General features: G+C 36.4%; 2 protein-coding genes and 1 long non-coding RNA gene across 7 annotated transcripts in view; all 3 read left to right on the forward strand.

The window, feature by feature from the left end:
- The window catches only part of LOC129452315 (uncharacterized), a 62,930-nt gene that overhangs the window by 12,097 nt on the left and 33,915 nt on the right, over positions 1–16,918 (forward strand). The window lies entirely within an intron of this gene.
- The window catches only part of LOC141353071 (uncharacterized), a 121,954-nt gene that overhangs the window by 6,932 nt on the left and 98,104 nt on the right, over positions 1–16,918 (forward strand). Inside the window, exons 2-5 of one of the 5 annotated variants that reach the window (XR_012360108.1) lie at positions 1,582–1,744; positions 5,625–5,780; positions 10,755–11,042; positions 14,655–16,247. Coding sequence is in view for 4 of the 5 variants with exons in the window: in XM_073859478.1 (XP_073715579.1) it covers positions 1,669–1,744; positions 5,625–6,937 (1,389 nt within the window). In the remaining variant the exon portion in view is untranslated. Of the gene's footprint in view, positions 1–923; positions 982–1,581; positions 1,745–5,624; positions 7,260–10,754; positions 12,474–14,654; positions 16,789–16,918 lie in introns of those variants that run through there. The other 4 variants (XM_073859481.1, XM_073859480.1, XM_073859479.1 and 1 more) reach the window with 4 other exon arrangements.
- Positions 14,994–16,918, forward strand: part of LOC129452326 (uncharacterized) — a 30,398-nt gene continuing 28,473 nt past the window's right edge. Inside the window, exons 1-3 of the mRNA XM_073859717.1 lie at positions 14,994–15,012; positions 15,130–15,303; positions 15,403–15,486. Coding sequence (XP_073715818.1) covers positions 14,994–15,012; positions 15,130–15,303; positions 15,403–15,486 — 277 coding nt within the window. The remainder of the gene's footprint in view (positions 15,013–15,129; positions 15,304–15,402; positions 15,487–16,918) is intronic.

The following is a 16,918-nucleotide window of genomic DNA, read 5'->3' on the forward strand; positions in this document are numbered from 1 at the left end:
CTTGTTTACATTTTAAAACTAAGGGCGATTGGACTTTTGCCGCAGCAGCTCCAAAGCTATTAAAGAGTCTTCCTCTTCATTTAAGATCCGCTCCCTCTATTTCTCTGTGTAAATCTATCTAGATTTGCTGAGAAACAGAGCATCAGAGCCAATCAGAGCAATGCTCAACATTATTATTCACGACCCATTTCAAATAAAGTAATAATAGACTATTTTAATCTAAGGACAAATCCAAGGCTTGTAAATGGATATGTAAAAACGTCTCGGGATAGTTTTTGCACTTAATAAAGCTACATAATCTCTATGTAGATATCAGAGAACAATTTATCATACTATTTCAATGCATTTGTTGGCACCTTTAAATTGAGATATTCTTGCTAGATGTGGCTATTGTTCTTACCAGATAACCACGGTGCGGGTGTTCAGCAGGCATGTATTTTGAAATGACACATGATGCACCTTGTTCACATGACGCAACGAACACATATTTTAAATTCGCGGCCCTCAGAAGAGAAGTCACCAGCCGCACTGCTAGTGGCTATTGTTGATAAAACCAGTAAAAGTGTGACACAAACTTAATTTTTTTGTGATTTCAATTCGGTTTAAAACCAGTGTAGACATATTGCTTTAATTTTTGACATTTCTGGCAGGGCATTTCAATTATCATTTTTAAATGTAAAATACATACTTTATTGGATTATTTTTTATATTTCAATAAATGTAAACTGTTACAATTTTTTTTTAAATTTATTATTTTCACCTCAAGATGACTTAAGTTAAAAACTTTAAAGTGTCTTCTTTTAAAAGAGACTAAGATTATGCTTCAATCTAGACCAAAAAATCCCAAGGTGCCCATTACATTACAAGGTGCTAAAGGGACTTTTATTTTGCTTCTCTGAGTTTGCCGTGTGCTGACGTCATAAGGAATGCGCTGCCGCTCATCTGTCGGTTGAGGGAAGAAGATTGAGGCGTTTGTGTGAGGTAAATAAAACGATGCAATATATATAATTTTTTTATCAAATGTACTTCAACAATTTACATATCACGGAAGCAATTTTAGATAATATTAGAATATTGTAATACTTTATTGTGAAGTACTGAGAGTCTTTCTCTTTTACAACAGACAGCATTTATCAGTTATCTTTGTTAATCATAAACACATGAAAAACAATGTATTTACTTTCTTCTTTAAAGCCGTTCAGTTATGTTTGTTTTCATGTACCTGCTGATGAGTTTTTCCAGAAAGTGTTGTGGAAGGTTTTTAAGGAATATCCATACATTTCATAATTAGTTGCAGATCAAGATTTAAATCTTAATTCCTTGAAAATCTTACCATTCACTGCAGACATATGTGAATTTACATCGTATTTATCTTTAATTTTAACATTAGGTGTAACCTAGTTTTGTCACATTTGTTGTATTTTTATTTTATGCATCGCCACAAGGTCTTTGAAATTAATATTTTTTAACCATGATGAACAACACAAGTGCTGAGAGTTTGTTTACCACAGAGTAAACGGTGTCATGTTATTACATTGAAGATTCTGTCATTGTTAACCCTTTATGTTTATTTGATCATAGTTCATCTATAAATACTGTGAAGAAGTCAAACAAGCAGCTGCTGTCACAACACATTCAACTACTCTACTATTCTGATCCACTGTTGTAATGATGGAGTGTGTTAAAGAAGAGACTGATCCTGAATCATTCACAATAACACCTCAACATACTCAACAACAAAGAGGTTTGTGTTTACTTTGATAATTGACTAATCTGATAAATATGTAAACATTTACTGAATTAGATTTTCCCCTTATTATAGCTAAACAAGGCACACTTCTACAGAGTTTTAGTAATATAATCTATGATTTTGATATTTTAAGACTTGAATAAAAACGTTTGTGCAGCTTTTAAATAGTAAAACATCTTTACATGTCAAAATATAAATAAACAAAATGAATCTTCAGGGATGTGCTGGTGAGGAAACTTTGCCACAGATTAATAAACTCATTTTAATCTTCAACTTTAGACCTTGATTAGAATTAACATTGTGGGCTGGTTTCCCGGATAGGGATTATCTTAAAGGTGCAGTGTGTTAATTTTTGTGGCATCTAGTGGTGAGGTTACGCATTGCAACCAACGGCTTAGTCCACTGCTCACCCCTCACTTTTGAAACGCATAGAGAAGCTATGTTAGCCGCCACGAAACAAACATATTATCGTCGGAGACAACTTAGTAAAAAAAGGTTTGTCCGTTAAGGGCTTCTGTAGAAAACATGGCGGCACAAAATGGCGGCTTCCATGTAAGGGGACCCTCGTGTATGTAGATAAAAACAGCTCATTCTAAGGTAATAAAAACATATCGGTTTATAAAGAAAGGTCTTTCTACACCCCTAATCATATAGTTTTGTATATTATTTTGCATTTATGTAAAGAGATTCTTCTAAAAATTACACACTGCACCTTTAAAACAGGACTATGCCTTAGTTTTATTATGAAATATAACTAGTTTGAACAAACATGCCTTACTAAAAACATTACTTGTGAGCATTTTGAGGCGAAACAAAGGGCACTGATGTATTTTAAGATATGTCAGTGGAAGTTGTTTTCAGTTTGGACAGCTCTTAAATTTATTTTAGTCTAGGATTATTCTAATCCCTGTCTGGGAAACTGTCTCTATTTGTTATTAACTAAATATATAATCTATTTGATATGAAAAGTGATATTCATGCATTGCTACAATAATATAAAAAAAAATTTTCTTACTTCAAAACAGGTGCTTAGTATGTGGTTCAGGGAGACGCATTTAGTATAGCTTTGAACAATGGCAGAATAACAAAACCACAGTGCAGAATTCAATATTAGAAATATTTGTTATAATGTAATGTCATAGAAACACACCTTGTGCCATCATGAAAAATTAAGCATAATTTTCATTAGATAAGATTAAGAACATGCAGTGTCATGAATAATTATGTGACAGGTCGTCAATGTAAATAATAAGTTTAAACCCAGAAGATGAAAATTGTGCAAACTCTCAATAACCTGGCTTTTCCATCTGTTAAAATGATCGGGTACTATCATCCACCTCTGTTAACATTTCAGAAAATGTTGTTATTATTTCATGACCCTTTAGATGATTCATTCAAATAAATCAGGCAGTCATCTGTCACATATTTCCTCCTTTATAGATCACAAGTCAGCATGCTGTTAAAGCAGTACCTTGTAAGTCTAGCTTGCGGGGTCCCCCTACAGTTGGGAAACAGTATTGTCTTCTACTACTGTCGTAAAATCTGTCATGGTTACGCCAGGCCAGGGGATATACGTGCGAAACCCATGAACTCTGCATATATTTCAGCATATTATATATTAAATTATATGACATATTTATACAACATACAATATATACACACTATATACAATATTATTTCCATGTTTTTTTTCAAACGCCAAAAGATCACGTTGCTCACGTTTACAAGCCAGCGTTATTATAGTAGCCTATTGTCTACTGTTTTACAGAATGGATATGCCAATTAAATTTTTGTGTTGAAAATCAATGTTTGTGTGGTAGGTAATAGCCATATATCGTCAATATCATAATGACAAGCTACCATAGATGAATCTGCAAAGTTGAAAAATCGATTTGCATTATAGCCTGAGGCAAGACACTTTCACCAGAAAAATTAATAAACAAACATGATTATCAGCCTGCAGTCATCAGGCTAGTTAGCCTAAAAGATTAATTTGTCCATCTAATAATGTATTATTTACTTGCAAGAATGTAGCCTCTACCAAAATTGTACACGCGATTTAGACATAGGCTTATAATAAAAATAATAGTAATAATAATAATTTGCTCCTCTACTAGCATTACTTGATTCATGAAAAGAAATGGAGGACCAGATAGCTTTCGTAACATAGTCAGGCAGACAACAAATTACTTCAATACTTACTAGTCTAACAGCATGACGTCATAAGTCAGCATCGGTCGAGCAGGCCTCCGCCTCCTTTAGCTCACGTCAGCTAGCAATTGCTGTACGGATGTTTATCCTCGTATCCTCGCCTTTAATTTTGTCACTCTCTTCCTAGACTCCTCAGACAAAACCTTTGCCGCCTTTGGTTTTATTGCTTTAAAAGTATTCCTCATAATGCACTGTAAGTTGCACTGTAAGTTGATTTGGATAAAAGTAATGTAATATGATCACCAGGTTTGTACACACTGCAGGAGGGATTTTGGCCCACTCCTCCACACAGATCTTCTCTAGATCAGTCAGGTTTCTGGCCTGTCGCTGAGAAACACGTTTGAGCTCCCTCCGAATATTCTCTATTGGGTTTTAGGTCTGGAGACTTGGCTAGGCCACGCCAGAACCTTGATATGCTTCTTACAGAGCCACTCCTTGGTTATCCTGGCTGTGTTCTTCGGGTCATTGTCATGTTGGAAGACCCAGCCTCGACCCATCTTCAATGCTCTAACTGAGGGAAGGAGGTTGTTCGCCAAAATCTCGCAAAACATGGCCTCGGTCATCCTCTCCTTAATACAGTGCTGTCGCCCTGTCCCATGTGCAGAAAAACACCCCCAAAGCATGATGCTACCACCCCCATGCTTCACAGTAGGGATGGTGTTCTTGGGATGGTACTCATCATTCTTCCTCTACAAACACGTTTAGTGGAATTATGACCAAAACATTATATTTTGGTGTCATCTGACAACATGACTTTTTCCCATGACTCCTCTGGATCATCCAAATGGTCATTGGCAAACTTAAGACGGGCCTGGACATGTGCTGGTTTAAGCAGGGGAACCTTCTGTGCCATGCATGATTTCAAACCATGACGTCTTGGTGTATTACCCAGCTCTTGGTGTTCCCAGCTCTTTTCAAGTCAATGACCAGCTCCTCCTGTGTAGTTCTGGCCTGATTTCTAACCTTTCTTAGGATCATTGAAACCACGAGGTGAGATCTTGCATGGAGCCCTAGTACGAGGGAAATTGACAGTCATGTTTAGCTTCTTCCATTTTCTAATGATTGCTCCAACAGTGGACCTTTTTTCACCAAGCTGCTTGGCAATTTCCCCGTAGCCCTTTCCAGCCTTGTGGAGGTGTACAATTTTGTCTCTAGTGTCTTTGGACAGCTCTTTGGTCTTGGCCATGTTAGTGGTTGGATTCTTACTGATTGTATGTTGTGGACAGGTGTCTTTATGCAGCTTACGACCTCAAACAGGTGCATCTAATTTAGGATAATAAATGGAGTGGAGGTGGACATTTTAAAGACTAACAGATCTTTGAGGGTCAGAATTCTAGCTGATAGACAGGTGTTCAAATACTTATTTGCAGCTGTATCATACAAATAAATAGTTTAAAAACTCATACATTGTGATTTCTGGATTTTTTTAGATTATGTCTCTCACAGTGGACATGCACCTACGATGACAATTTCAGACTCCTCCATGATTTCTAAGTGGGAGAACTTGCAAAATAGCAGGATGTTCAAATACTTATTTTCCTCACTGTAAATGTAAATATGATGGTATTGAATATGACCGAGTTTCTTTTTTTGCATTGTGATATTAAATTGGAATTTGCTTTCTCATTTGACAATTTTATACATGTTGCTATGTTTATTTCAGACTTGGTGGAAGTAAAAAAGGAAGATCAAGATCACAACGAAATGAAGGATGAAGATCAGGACCACAATTATATGACTGACAGCTTCTCAGAAACTGATGAGAAATCCCCTCAAGAAAGGGATGAAGCCAAAAATGTTTTTGCATGCCATCTTTGTGGTAAGACTTTCTCACTAAAAGGGCAACTAATGCTTCACATAAGGATTCACAATGGTGAAAGGCCTCACGCTTGCTCCCAATGTGAAAAGACTTTCATCCTAAAATGTCAACTTCGGTATCACATGATGATTCACACAGGTGAGAGGCCTTTTGCCTGCCCTCAGTGTGATAAAAGTTTCATTTTTAAAGCAAGACTTAATAGTCACATAAAGACGCACACTAATGAAAGGTCGTACGTCTGCCCTCAATGTGAAAAGACTTTCACATGTAACGGATATCTTAAGAAGCATATGATAAGGCACAATCAGTCAAATTCGTTCTCTTGCCCTCAATGTGAAAAGACTTTCACATGTAAAGCATATCTTAAGAAGCATATAATCACTCACACTCAGACAGAGCATTTCTCTTGCCCTCAATGTGAAAAGAGTTACACATGTAAAGGACATCTTAAGAAGCATATGATAAGGCACATTCAGACAAAGTCTTTCTCTTGCCCTCAATGTGAAGAGACTTGCACAAGTAAAGGACATCTTCAGAAGCATATGATAAGTCACATTCAGTCAGTGTCTTTATCGTGCCCTCAGTGTGGACAGAGTTTTTCACAGAAGAGAGACTTTAATACTCACGTGAGACGCCACACTAGAGACAAGCATTACACGTGCTCTCATTGTGAAAAGAGTTTCTCTTCTAAAACACATCTAGAGAATCACATACGAATTCACACTGGAGAGAAACCTTTTAAGTGCCATCAGTGTGATAAGAGCTTTAAACAACAGGGAGCTCTTCAGTATCACCTACGAGTTCATACAGGTGAGAGGCCTTTCTCATGCCATCTGTGTGGTAAAAGTTTTAAAGACAACGTAAAACTTACGTATCACATCAGAGTTCATACAGGTGAGAAGCCTTTCTCGTGCCCTCTGTGTGATAAGAGTTTTAGACAAAAAGACCAGCTTAAGTATCACATCCGACTTCATACAGGTGAGAGACCTTTTTCGTGCCATCTGTGTAATAAGAGTTTCATACAGGCACGAGGTCTCAAAGGTCATCTGCTGATTCACTCGAATGAAAGGCCGTTTAGCTGTGATCAGTGCAATAAGAAGTTTGTTTCATCATGGTTACTGAAAAGGCACCTAAAGACTCATTCAGATGAGAGATGAGATGTATTTGGTCATAAAGCACAATAACTAAGAATTGAAAACCCATAGACTGGAGTGAGGTGAGACTGAGCCCATTGTCTTTTCGCAGGGGCATAAAAAGTATTAAAGGGGTGGTAAACCGGCATGTTTTGATGGTTTGATTGTGTTTTGTGCACTGTAACATGTGGTCATGCTTTGTTTTGAAACAAAAAGCATTATTTTTCAAATATTTTACCTTTATTCTTCACTGCTGTTTCCATCCATGTAAAGGCATGCTGTCAGATTTTATGGTCTGTCATTCAAAGTTACAGGGGAAATAAAAACGACCATCTAACAAAACAAGGCACACTGTTTATTGAGTGATCGTGTTGAAAATGGTTTCGTAGTAACGTGTTTGCTATTGTATGAAATTTGGGCATGTAAGAGTGGCAAAGTTTTATTTTGGAGGCTGTTTACAACTGGCAGCCACAAAAGACCGCCTGCTCTCTAACTAATGATCTGATGTAATGTACTGAGCACAATGTTTTTCCATTGGACATGACTTCTAGCACGAACCCACAGTGTTCAGCGCAATCTTTAGGCTTCCATTAATAAAATATGAATTAAACTGGGTCATTGCTTTTGCTAATCAATGCAATCTTTTCCCGGGCCATCATATGACTGGAACTCCTCATATTAGCGCATGTTATTTTCTTCAATGGAAATATATGAACTCCTACTTTTTTCAGTATTGAACGCTATTGGCTGTTCACTGAAAACGTCAGCCTATCATGTGCATACAAATGATAAATAATCATAAACTAAGGGTTTAAACCAGACCAGAGTTGAGAAAGAAAGTTGCAGAGTTGTCCCGAATTAACTCAGGTTGGATTTTTTTGGGGTTTTGTTAACTCAAAACTTACTCTGCAACTCGGAGTTTGTTCAGCTTGCTTCATGCAACTGGCCAATGGACTCTCCACTTCAGTTCCAACCACTAGTTTTTTACAGGGTTCTGGTTAAGGGACCTTGATTTTGTGCTCAGATGTTTGTTTTGGATAGAAGATCCAGCTACATCTGCTCTTCTTACCAATGTGCACACGGATCCTAAATCTACCAATTGTATGACAACACTAACCTTAACTAACTCCTAATCATGCACTCTTGATCCAGCACCTACTTTCCTGTTGAAAGACCATACATTGGCCATCTCTGCCCCTATCGCTCACCTTATTAACATTTAATTTATCTCCTGTACTGTGCCTGTGTCACAAAAGACTGCTGCTGCTACTCCCATACTTAAAAAGATTAATCTGGACCCTACAGATTTATCCAACTACCTCCCTATTTCCAACTTGCCATTTATTTCAAAAATCATGGAAAAGGCTGTGGCCTCTCAGCTGCAATCATTCCTTTCTGGTAATAGTCTGTATGATAATTTTCAGTCTGGCTTCTGCCAACAGCATAGCACAGGCCCTGCATTATCCTGGTTTTCTTCTTATCTCACGGGCAGGCAATTTCACATTTCATTACATAATTTCAAATCTCCTACTGTCTTACTTAAACAAGGTGTTCCTCAGGGCTCTGTACTTGGTCCACTATTATTCATCATATATATTCAGCCGCTTGTTAACATCATTCGTCGACATGGCTTTAGATATCACTGTTATGCAGATGATAATAGAAGTTATATACTGCCTGTCAACCAGACTCTGAACATGTAAAATCTTTACTCTCTTTTTTTTGTTAATGAGTTAAAACTGTGGCTACACTCAGACTTTCTTAGCCTGAATTTGGATAAAACCGATATTCTGATAACTGGTCCTCCATCTCTAACAAAATCAGCTCTGTGGACTGTACTATTGACCTGGATGCTACTATTATTTTTCTCTCTGATACTGTGAGAAATTTAGGTATCATACTCGACCCCGCACTGTCCTTTGACGCTCATATTCGAAGCCTCTCCAAAACGTGTTTTTTTCATTTGCCACATTGCCAAGCTGATCACTTCGGTCTTCAAATGCTGAACTTCTATGTATTCCCCGCTACCGTCTATCCTCTATCGGTGACGGATCATTTTCTGTCATTGCTCCGACATTATGGAACTCTCTCCCTTTTTCACTTAGAGTCATTGCTTCCTTGTCTGAATTTAAATCACTGTTTAAGACCCACCTGACCTGTTCAACTTACACTATCAGTATAAGAAGCACTTACGCTATTTGCAATGTGGAGTCTGTGGTTTATGTATTGTGATCTATGTAGAGTTCTATCACTTCTACTGATTATTTTGTGCTTCATATATGTATCGGCCTGTCCTCTGTTATTCTCTCATGCAGCTGCATGAGACTCTCGTCCTGGGCAAATGTCCGACGAATAGGTATCTGTATTATGTCTATCTTTGTTGAAATTCTGTATCTATGAAGCGTCCTTGAGCTTGGGAAAGGCGCTATATAAATTAAACATTATTATTATGCTAAAGTTTGTTCAGTTCTTCCAGCTTTATACATTGGGGATATTTATTTAAAAAATGATGAATTTACTAACAATTATATAAGACAGGTCATTTTAAAAGCTTGTTATCCCTGTCAAGTTAAGAGAAATAAATAAGATCAATAAATTGTACTATGTTAAACCTTTCTTTGCTATCTACTTATGTAGAATAATTACATTTCCCTTTGTGTTGTATCTATATTTTTGTATAAAATAAAAAATGTCATTACAATCTTGTGTGCTTGTTGTATAAAAGCATTTTTTTGAAGATTGTTTTCTCTCTGATAAGTGTGGTCAAAAGTTTAAATGACAACAACATTTTTGATGCTTGAAGCAAAATTGGAGCGATGTAGAAAGGGTGAAATGCTTTTTAACTAAAAAAATGATATTAGAAGATATAGCGCCGAAAGATCATCATTATAAATGGATGTGTTATGCGTACAGCTGCATTGTGTAGATGCGCTGCTCGTTTTAAACGACAGAAATGGTCAAATGTCTCTAATGCAGACTTTTATTTTAGCTGGAAATAATATGGAAGATGAACATAATAATGCTAACACCATGAGGTAATGCTATCTGTTTGCTCTATCGTACACTGATAAAATCATGTTTGTATCTCCTGGTGGATAACTGCAATACTAAAATATTAGTTCGATTTTACCTATCTCAAACTAGGGCTGAAACTAACAATTATTTTCATAATCAATTGATCGGGCGATTTTTTTTTTCCTCTCTCGAATAATCGTCTAATCTGATAAATATGTAAACATTTACGTATTAGATTTCCCCTTTATTATGAAAGGGATAATTCACGGCTAGCCATCTTAATGCACGACGTAGCAGTATTTTATGACCCTTTAAATGATTAATAAATCAGGCAGTTATTTATCACATGTGCTCCTTTATAGCTCACAGATCAGCATGCTGATAAAAGTATACCTCATAATGCACTCCCAGATCAAATAAAAGTAGTATTTAATGTTTTAAATAAATACTTAAAATTCAAGTAATATGTTTTTAATACATTTAAAGTGCATTAAAAATATGTCAAATAGTTTTTAATGTATTTCAAAAAAGTAGAAGTTTGTTGGTAATAAATATATGCTTAATTACACTTTTTAAAAGTATGCTAAAATCAAGCATACTTTTAATGTATTAGTTTACTGAGTGTACTTAAATAAACTGTATTTTAGTGCACTTTTTTCACATGGGCTGTTAGTTAATTTGGATAAAATGAATCTAATATGATTATAATATAAATGTAAATATGATGGTATGTCCGAATTTAATTTTCTTTTTTTTGCATTGTGATATAAAATTGGAATTTGCTTTCTTATTTGACATTTTTTACATGTTATTATGTTTATTTCAGACTTGGAAGTGAAAGAGGAAGATCAAGAACACAAAGAAATGAAGGATGAACATCAGGACCACAATTATATGGCTGCCAGCTGCTCAGAAACTGATCAGAAATCCCCTCAAGAAAGAGTTGAAGCCAAAGATGTTTTTGCATGCCATCTGTGTGATAAGACTTACTCACTAAAAGTAAACCTAACACGTCACCTAAAGCTTCACGATGAAAGGCCCCATGCATGCTCCCAGTGTGAGAAGACTTTCCTCCATAAAAGTCAACTTCGGTATCACATGATGAGTCACACAGGTGAGAGGCCTTTTGCTTGCCCTCAGTGTGATAAACGTTTCATTAGTAAAGGAAGACTTAATACTCACATAAAGACTCACACTAATGAAAGGCTGTACGTCTGCCCTCAATGTGAAAAGACTTTCACATGTAAAGACTATCTTAAGAAGCATATAATCACTCACACTCAGACAGACTTTTTCTCTTGCCCTCAATGTGATAAGAGTTACACAAGTAAAGGACATCTTAAGGATCATATGATAAGGCATATTCAGACAAAGTCTTTCTCTTGCCCTCAATGTGAAGAGACTTGCACAAGTAAAAGACATCTTAAGAAGCATATGAGAAGTCACATTCAGTCAGTGTCTTTCTCATGCCCTCAGTGTGAAAAGAGCTTTTCAAAGAAGAGAAACTTTAATAACCACCTGAGACGCCACACTAGAGATAAGCTTTACACATGATCTTATTGTGTAAAGAGTTTCTCATCTAAAACATATCTGGATCACATACAAATTCACACTGGAAAACCTTTCAAGTGCCCTTAGTGTGATAAGAGCAACAGGGAGCTATCACATACGAATTCATACAGGTGAGAGACTTTTCTCTCTGTGTGGTAAAAGTTTAAAACAAAAAGAATATCTTATGCATCGCATGGAGGTTCATACTAAGGATTTGCAGTTTTGTCAAAATTTCCTTTTGAGAATTCCTCAAATCTAAAAAACAAATTGATTAATCGTGGACGGGGCATGGACGAGGGTCAAAAATGAATGTTGAATAAACTATGACTGAAACCACAAACAGGAATAGATCTGCTTTCTTTTTTAAAAATTTAATATTTTTTTTACCTCTAGATGACTCACAATTCTGATTTTTATCTCAGAATTCTGACTTTACATCTCAGAATTTTGAGATACAAAGTCAGAATTTTATTTTATTATTTTTTACAACATGGCGGAAACGAGCTTCCATATTAAAAAGAGGTAAATGTATGGATCACTTTTCCACCCCCCTCCAACTTTTTTTCTTTAATTGGAAAGTCAAATGTACATACAATAACAGGCCTGCAATAGATAAAATAAACCACAATTGTCAAAGGCAGACACATTGCACCATCAACAGTCACAATTCATATATGAAAATACAAAGAAGTGCACTGAATAAAATGATTCATTCAATAAGTTTAAGGTAAGTGGTCACAATCAATTTATTTAAGCTACACAGCAAAATCTGGAACCTCAAAATAAATCTATAAGGGTTAATTTCAACACTTTAAAAGTGTCTCATGGGGTCCACTCCCAATAGAGTTATTTTAACACTTTTGAAAGTAATTCAAAAATTACCCCATGATTGACTCTCACCCTCACCCCCTTTCAGATGAGCACATTTGGAGTTATTTTAATAAATATCTTTGCTCTTCCAAGCTTTATAATGGTAGAAAACAGCAATCAGGGAACAACCGGAGCCCTTCTGATGACATGGTAAAACTTTTTTTTTAAATCGTGGCCACGAATTGGCAATTCGTTCCCACGAGTTATTAAATCGTGCGCACGTTTTAGTAATTCGTTCCCTCGTTTAAGCTGGATCGTGCGCACGATTTAGTAATTCGTTCCCTCGTTTAGGCTGGATCGTGCCCACGTTTTGTTGGCTCGTTCCTTTGATTGGGTTGAATCGTGGCCACGTTTTGTGAATTGGTGCCCAGAATTTCATTTAAACCATCTGGGCTGCGTTCCCCGAAACCTTCCTAGCTCTACGTCGTTCTCAAGTTGTACCCCAAGCTGTACCTTATCGTTAATACGTGTTTCCCGAAACGTTCTTAGTTACGTATCACTTCTGTAAGTCGTTCGTTCGGAAGGTTGGTCTGGAGCAATCTTAGCTATACCTTATCCCACTTGACTCCGCTAGGGGCCATGACTGTGATAAAAGCGTGTGTAGATTGCAGTCTATATAACTAAATATCTGTTTTAAAAAAAAATGTTGAAGTACACTCCGTGTTAAATTAGGCATTTTTTATTTATTTAAAGAATAAAACATTCACATAATTAGACATTATTACACTGATGGTTGTTAGATTTTTTATATTTTTTTCCAAAGGAACATCAGCTGTGAACTATTATTACAGGCTAAAGAAACTATTAAAAAAAGATTTTGGGTGGAGGAGTTGGTGAAACTATGGCAGGCAGCTATACAGCGAATCTTACTATTTCAGTTGAGCATTTCATATCCGTTAAATCTTTAGTTTACCGGCTATTTTAGCTGCAAATAAAACAAATCAAGTTAAAAAATTGCATGCCACGGGAGCACATTCATCACGAAATCATAATTGTTGATTTTCCTAAATATTATTATTGATGTTAATTCGACTTTGCATCGAAGTTTTTTTAATGTTTTATAACTTTGAGGCAACTGCATGCCATATTCTTTATAAACATTAAAAAGAAAATGCTCCACTTGATAATTGCTTGTATAAGGTCAACAAATTTTCCACATTAAAACTAATCAAAGCTTAAACCTAAAACAATCATACTATATATTTATATATCATATAATATATATTTTATGTTATATTTAAGGTAAACAGACAGGCGCGTCTCCAGAAATGCGTCTATTAAGCGTTATCCGCATTGTAAACGTGCTGCTTGCGCAGTGTCCAAACACATAAACGCGTGAACTAATGAACAACAATTTGTTTCTCTATATTTTAAGTGTAATGCCAAGCCAGGTGACTTGCACGACCCACCTTATTTCCCTGTGCAATGCATTTATTGGGAACCCCTAATATAAATTATCCTTTAAAGTGAAGGAATAATGGATGCATTTGAGCAGTTTATGCATTATACTTTTGGACATGAAGTTGCGAGTTTTGCACGGGTTTGATATGAAATAAAATATACAAGGCTTATATTTAGTTGTTTGCAATTTGAAATATTTTTACCAGATATTCCTAATAAATGTAACTTGAACTATTTCTGAAATGTTTCTTTAATAAATAACACCGCTCTCTGATAACGCAGCGAAGTACCTATTACATAAAGTGAACAATTGATTGTCGAGCAATCGATATCAACCTATTCAGCACCATCGCCATGGACAGCACCTGCTAACGTCGTACGTAAGAAAGTATACCCTAGAAACCCGCTAAGGTACAGTTCGGGAAACACGCCTAGAAAAGGTAAACCTGTAGTTAAGGTTTAACTTAAGAGTCTTCGTAGCGCGCTAAGAGTCAACGTTAACGGGAAACGCAGCCCTTGGACTCATGTCATTCTGGCGGGCGTTTTAGCATAGTGAGCGTTTATTACCATGGGTACATCTCTTGAGTCTAAAATGTCATCATTACCGAAAGCTTGTTATTATAGTTTATAAAGCTTACAATTTTATTTTATACAAAACGGTAAAATACTTTTCACAGCACTTTAGCTCAGTGGTCAGGGGTTCGAACCCAGGGAATACATATACTGATTAAAAATATACCTCTTAATGCACTGTAAGTCAGTTTGGATAAAAGCATCTGCTAGATGCTTAAATGTAATGGTATTGAATATAAGTGAATGTTCTTTTCTTGGGTTCTAATATATTGAATTGGAATTAGCTTTCTCATTTGACATTTTTTTTTAAATGTTACTTTGTTTATTTCAGACTTGATGGGAGTGAAAGAGGAAGATCAGGAACACAATGAAATTAAGGATGAACATCAGGACGACAATTTTTTGACTGACAGCTGCTCAGAAACTGAGGAGAATTCATCTCAAGAAAGTACTAAAGCCAAAAATGTTTTTGCATGCCATCTTTGTGCTAAGACTTTCTCAAGAAAAGGGTACCTAAGGTATCACCTAAAGATTCACAGTGGTGACAGGCCTCACGCATGCTCCCATTGTGAGAAGACTTTCATCCAAAATAGCCACCTCATGTTTCACATAAAGCAGCACGCCCTGGGCAGTAGCGACTCAACTCCCAGTTGGTCCAGTTGATTTGGAGATGTTTCGGCGAAGCACAGGTAGGTCTGTTTGCCTTCCCAGTGACAACCCACTGCCACCTGTTTTCTCTCTAACCAAGGGAACACTCGGTTCAGAGAGGAGCGTGACCTACTAGTGGCTCCATACTTGCCCACCAGGACGTGGTTTCCGGAACTCCTGCTCCTCACAACAGCCCTCCCAGGCAGATTCCGAGAGGAAGGACCTTCTTTCTCATGGAGGGGCACAAAGTGGACCCCATGTCCAGACCTGTGGAATCTCTATGTATGGTCTTTGGACAGGACGTGGAAGTTCTAAGTGGCTAACCCCAGGAGGTAGCCAACACCATCGCTTTAGCCCGATCACCATCCACAAGACACGCTTATGCGCTGAAATGGAACCTTTTTGTTAACTGGTGTTCCTCTCTTTAAAAGGAGCACCGGAGATGCCCGATCAACATCGTGCTTTCTTTCCTTCAGCAGCGGCTGGAGAGGAGGCTGCACCCCTCCACCATCAAAGTATACTTTCAAACTTGTCAGTTTCTGTTAAAAAGTGGTGGGGACAAAAGATCAGATGAAAAAACATTACAGCAGGATGGGAAAAATATTGAATAACTGCGCATCAAAAATGGCACAAAACAACACAAAAATACTCAGCATAAATCCCTCAACAATGTCGACAGCACGTGTAACAGTCCCTGCAACACTAGCTCAACCGAACAGTGCCAAAGCACCATACTGTAGAAAACAGCAGCGCGTTAAGTCAATGATTACAATGAAATTCATTACCTATATATAAAAAAACACACCATAAGCATACAACGCAACATATGTCACCCTGGACCACAAAACCAGTCGTAAGTCGCACAGGTATCGCTTGATTTTTCAGAACATTTTAACCAAATGCTTTCAAAAAGTGGTTGGGACAGAATAAGCCATTTCAAAAAGTGCTGTCCCCAGCGTCCCCAGTGACACATATGGTGATGGTTATTACAGCTCTTTCATTAAAACATTTAATAATTTCACAGCAGATTTAAAGTGCATGATTACTGCAAGTACCTACAATTACTGATCATTTTGAGAAAACTTTGATGTGACTTAAAGCATTTTCACTTGACATTAAATAGCAGAGAATAAAGCAATTGACCTTTAAAGGGACTTTTATTGTGATTTTTAAGGGACTTTTATTATGCTTCCTGGATCATTGCGTGTGGTGACGTCATAAGGAGTGCGCTGCCGCTCGTTTGTCGCGTGAGGAAAGATAAAGGTGTCTGTTTGAGGTAAATAAAACCATATAAAATCCCCCACTACTTATTGTATTCAAAAATGACTTTAAATGTTTTTCCAAAGCCCTTAATAAGATGAAAGGTAAGAGTGCTATGAAGCTGCTTGACTTATTGACATCATTTAACTTGTTGTGATATTGCCCCTAATATTTATCTTCATGTAAATTATAATTTCAGATTTCTATTTATTTTTTTCTAATTTTTCTTGTGTTGAGCCTGTAATACTTAACTACACTGTGAATGTTGTTTACTTTTGTACTCAATAAAAAAAACATATAAAATATGATTACATTTTTTAACAAATGTACCCTGACATCATAAATGTTACTGAAGCAACTTTAGTGTTTAGATATATTAAAAATATTGTAATACTTTAATGTAAAAGTACTAGAGTAGATCTCTTTTACAACAACAATGAGTTACGTTTGGTCTCTGAAACATGAACACACGATGAAGAACAAATGTTTACTTTCTTTTTTAAACCATTAACGTATATATGTTTTTTAGAGCTGGGCATAGATTAATCTTATACAAAATAAAAGTAATTTTTTGCATAAAATATGAGTTTGTGCTGTGTGTAATTATTGTGTATATATACACACACACACACACACACGTATTTAGGAGACATTTAACATTCGTATATATATTTATTTAGATTTTTA

Source organism: Misgurnus anguillicaudatus, chromosome 21 (assembly GCF_027580225.2).
Source record: "Misgurnus anguillicaudatus chromosome 21, ASM2758022v2, whole genome shotgun sequence".
Lineage (NCBI taxonomy): Eukaryota > Metazoa > Chordata > Actinopteri > Cypriniformes > Cobitidae > Misgurnus > Misgurnus anguillicaudatus.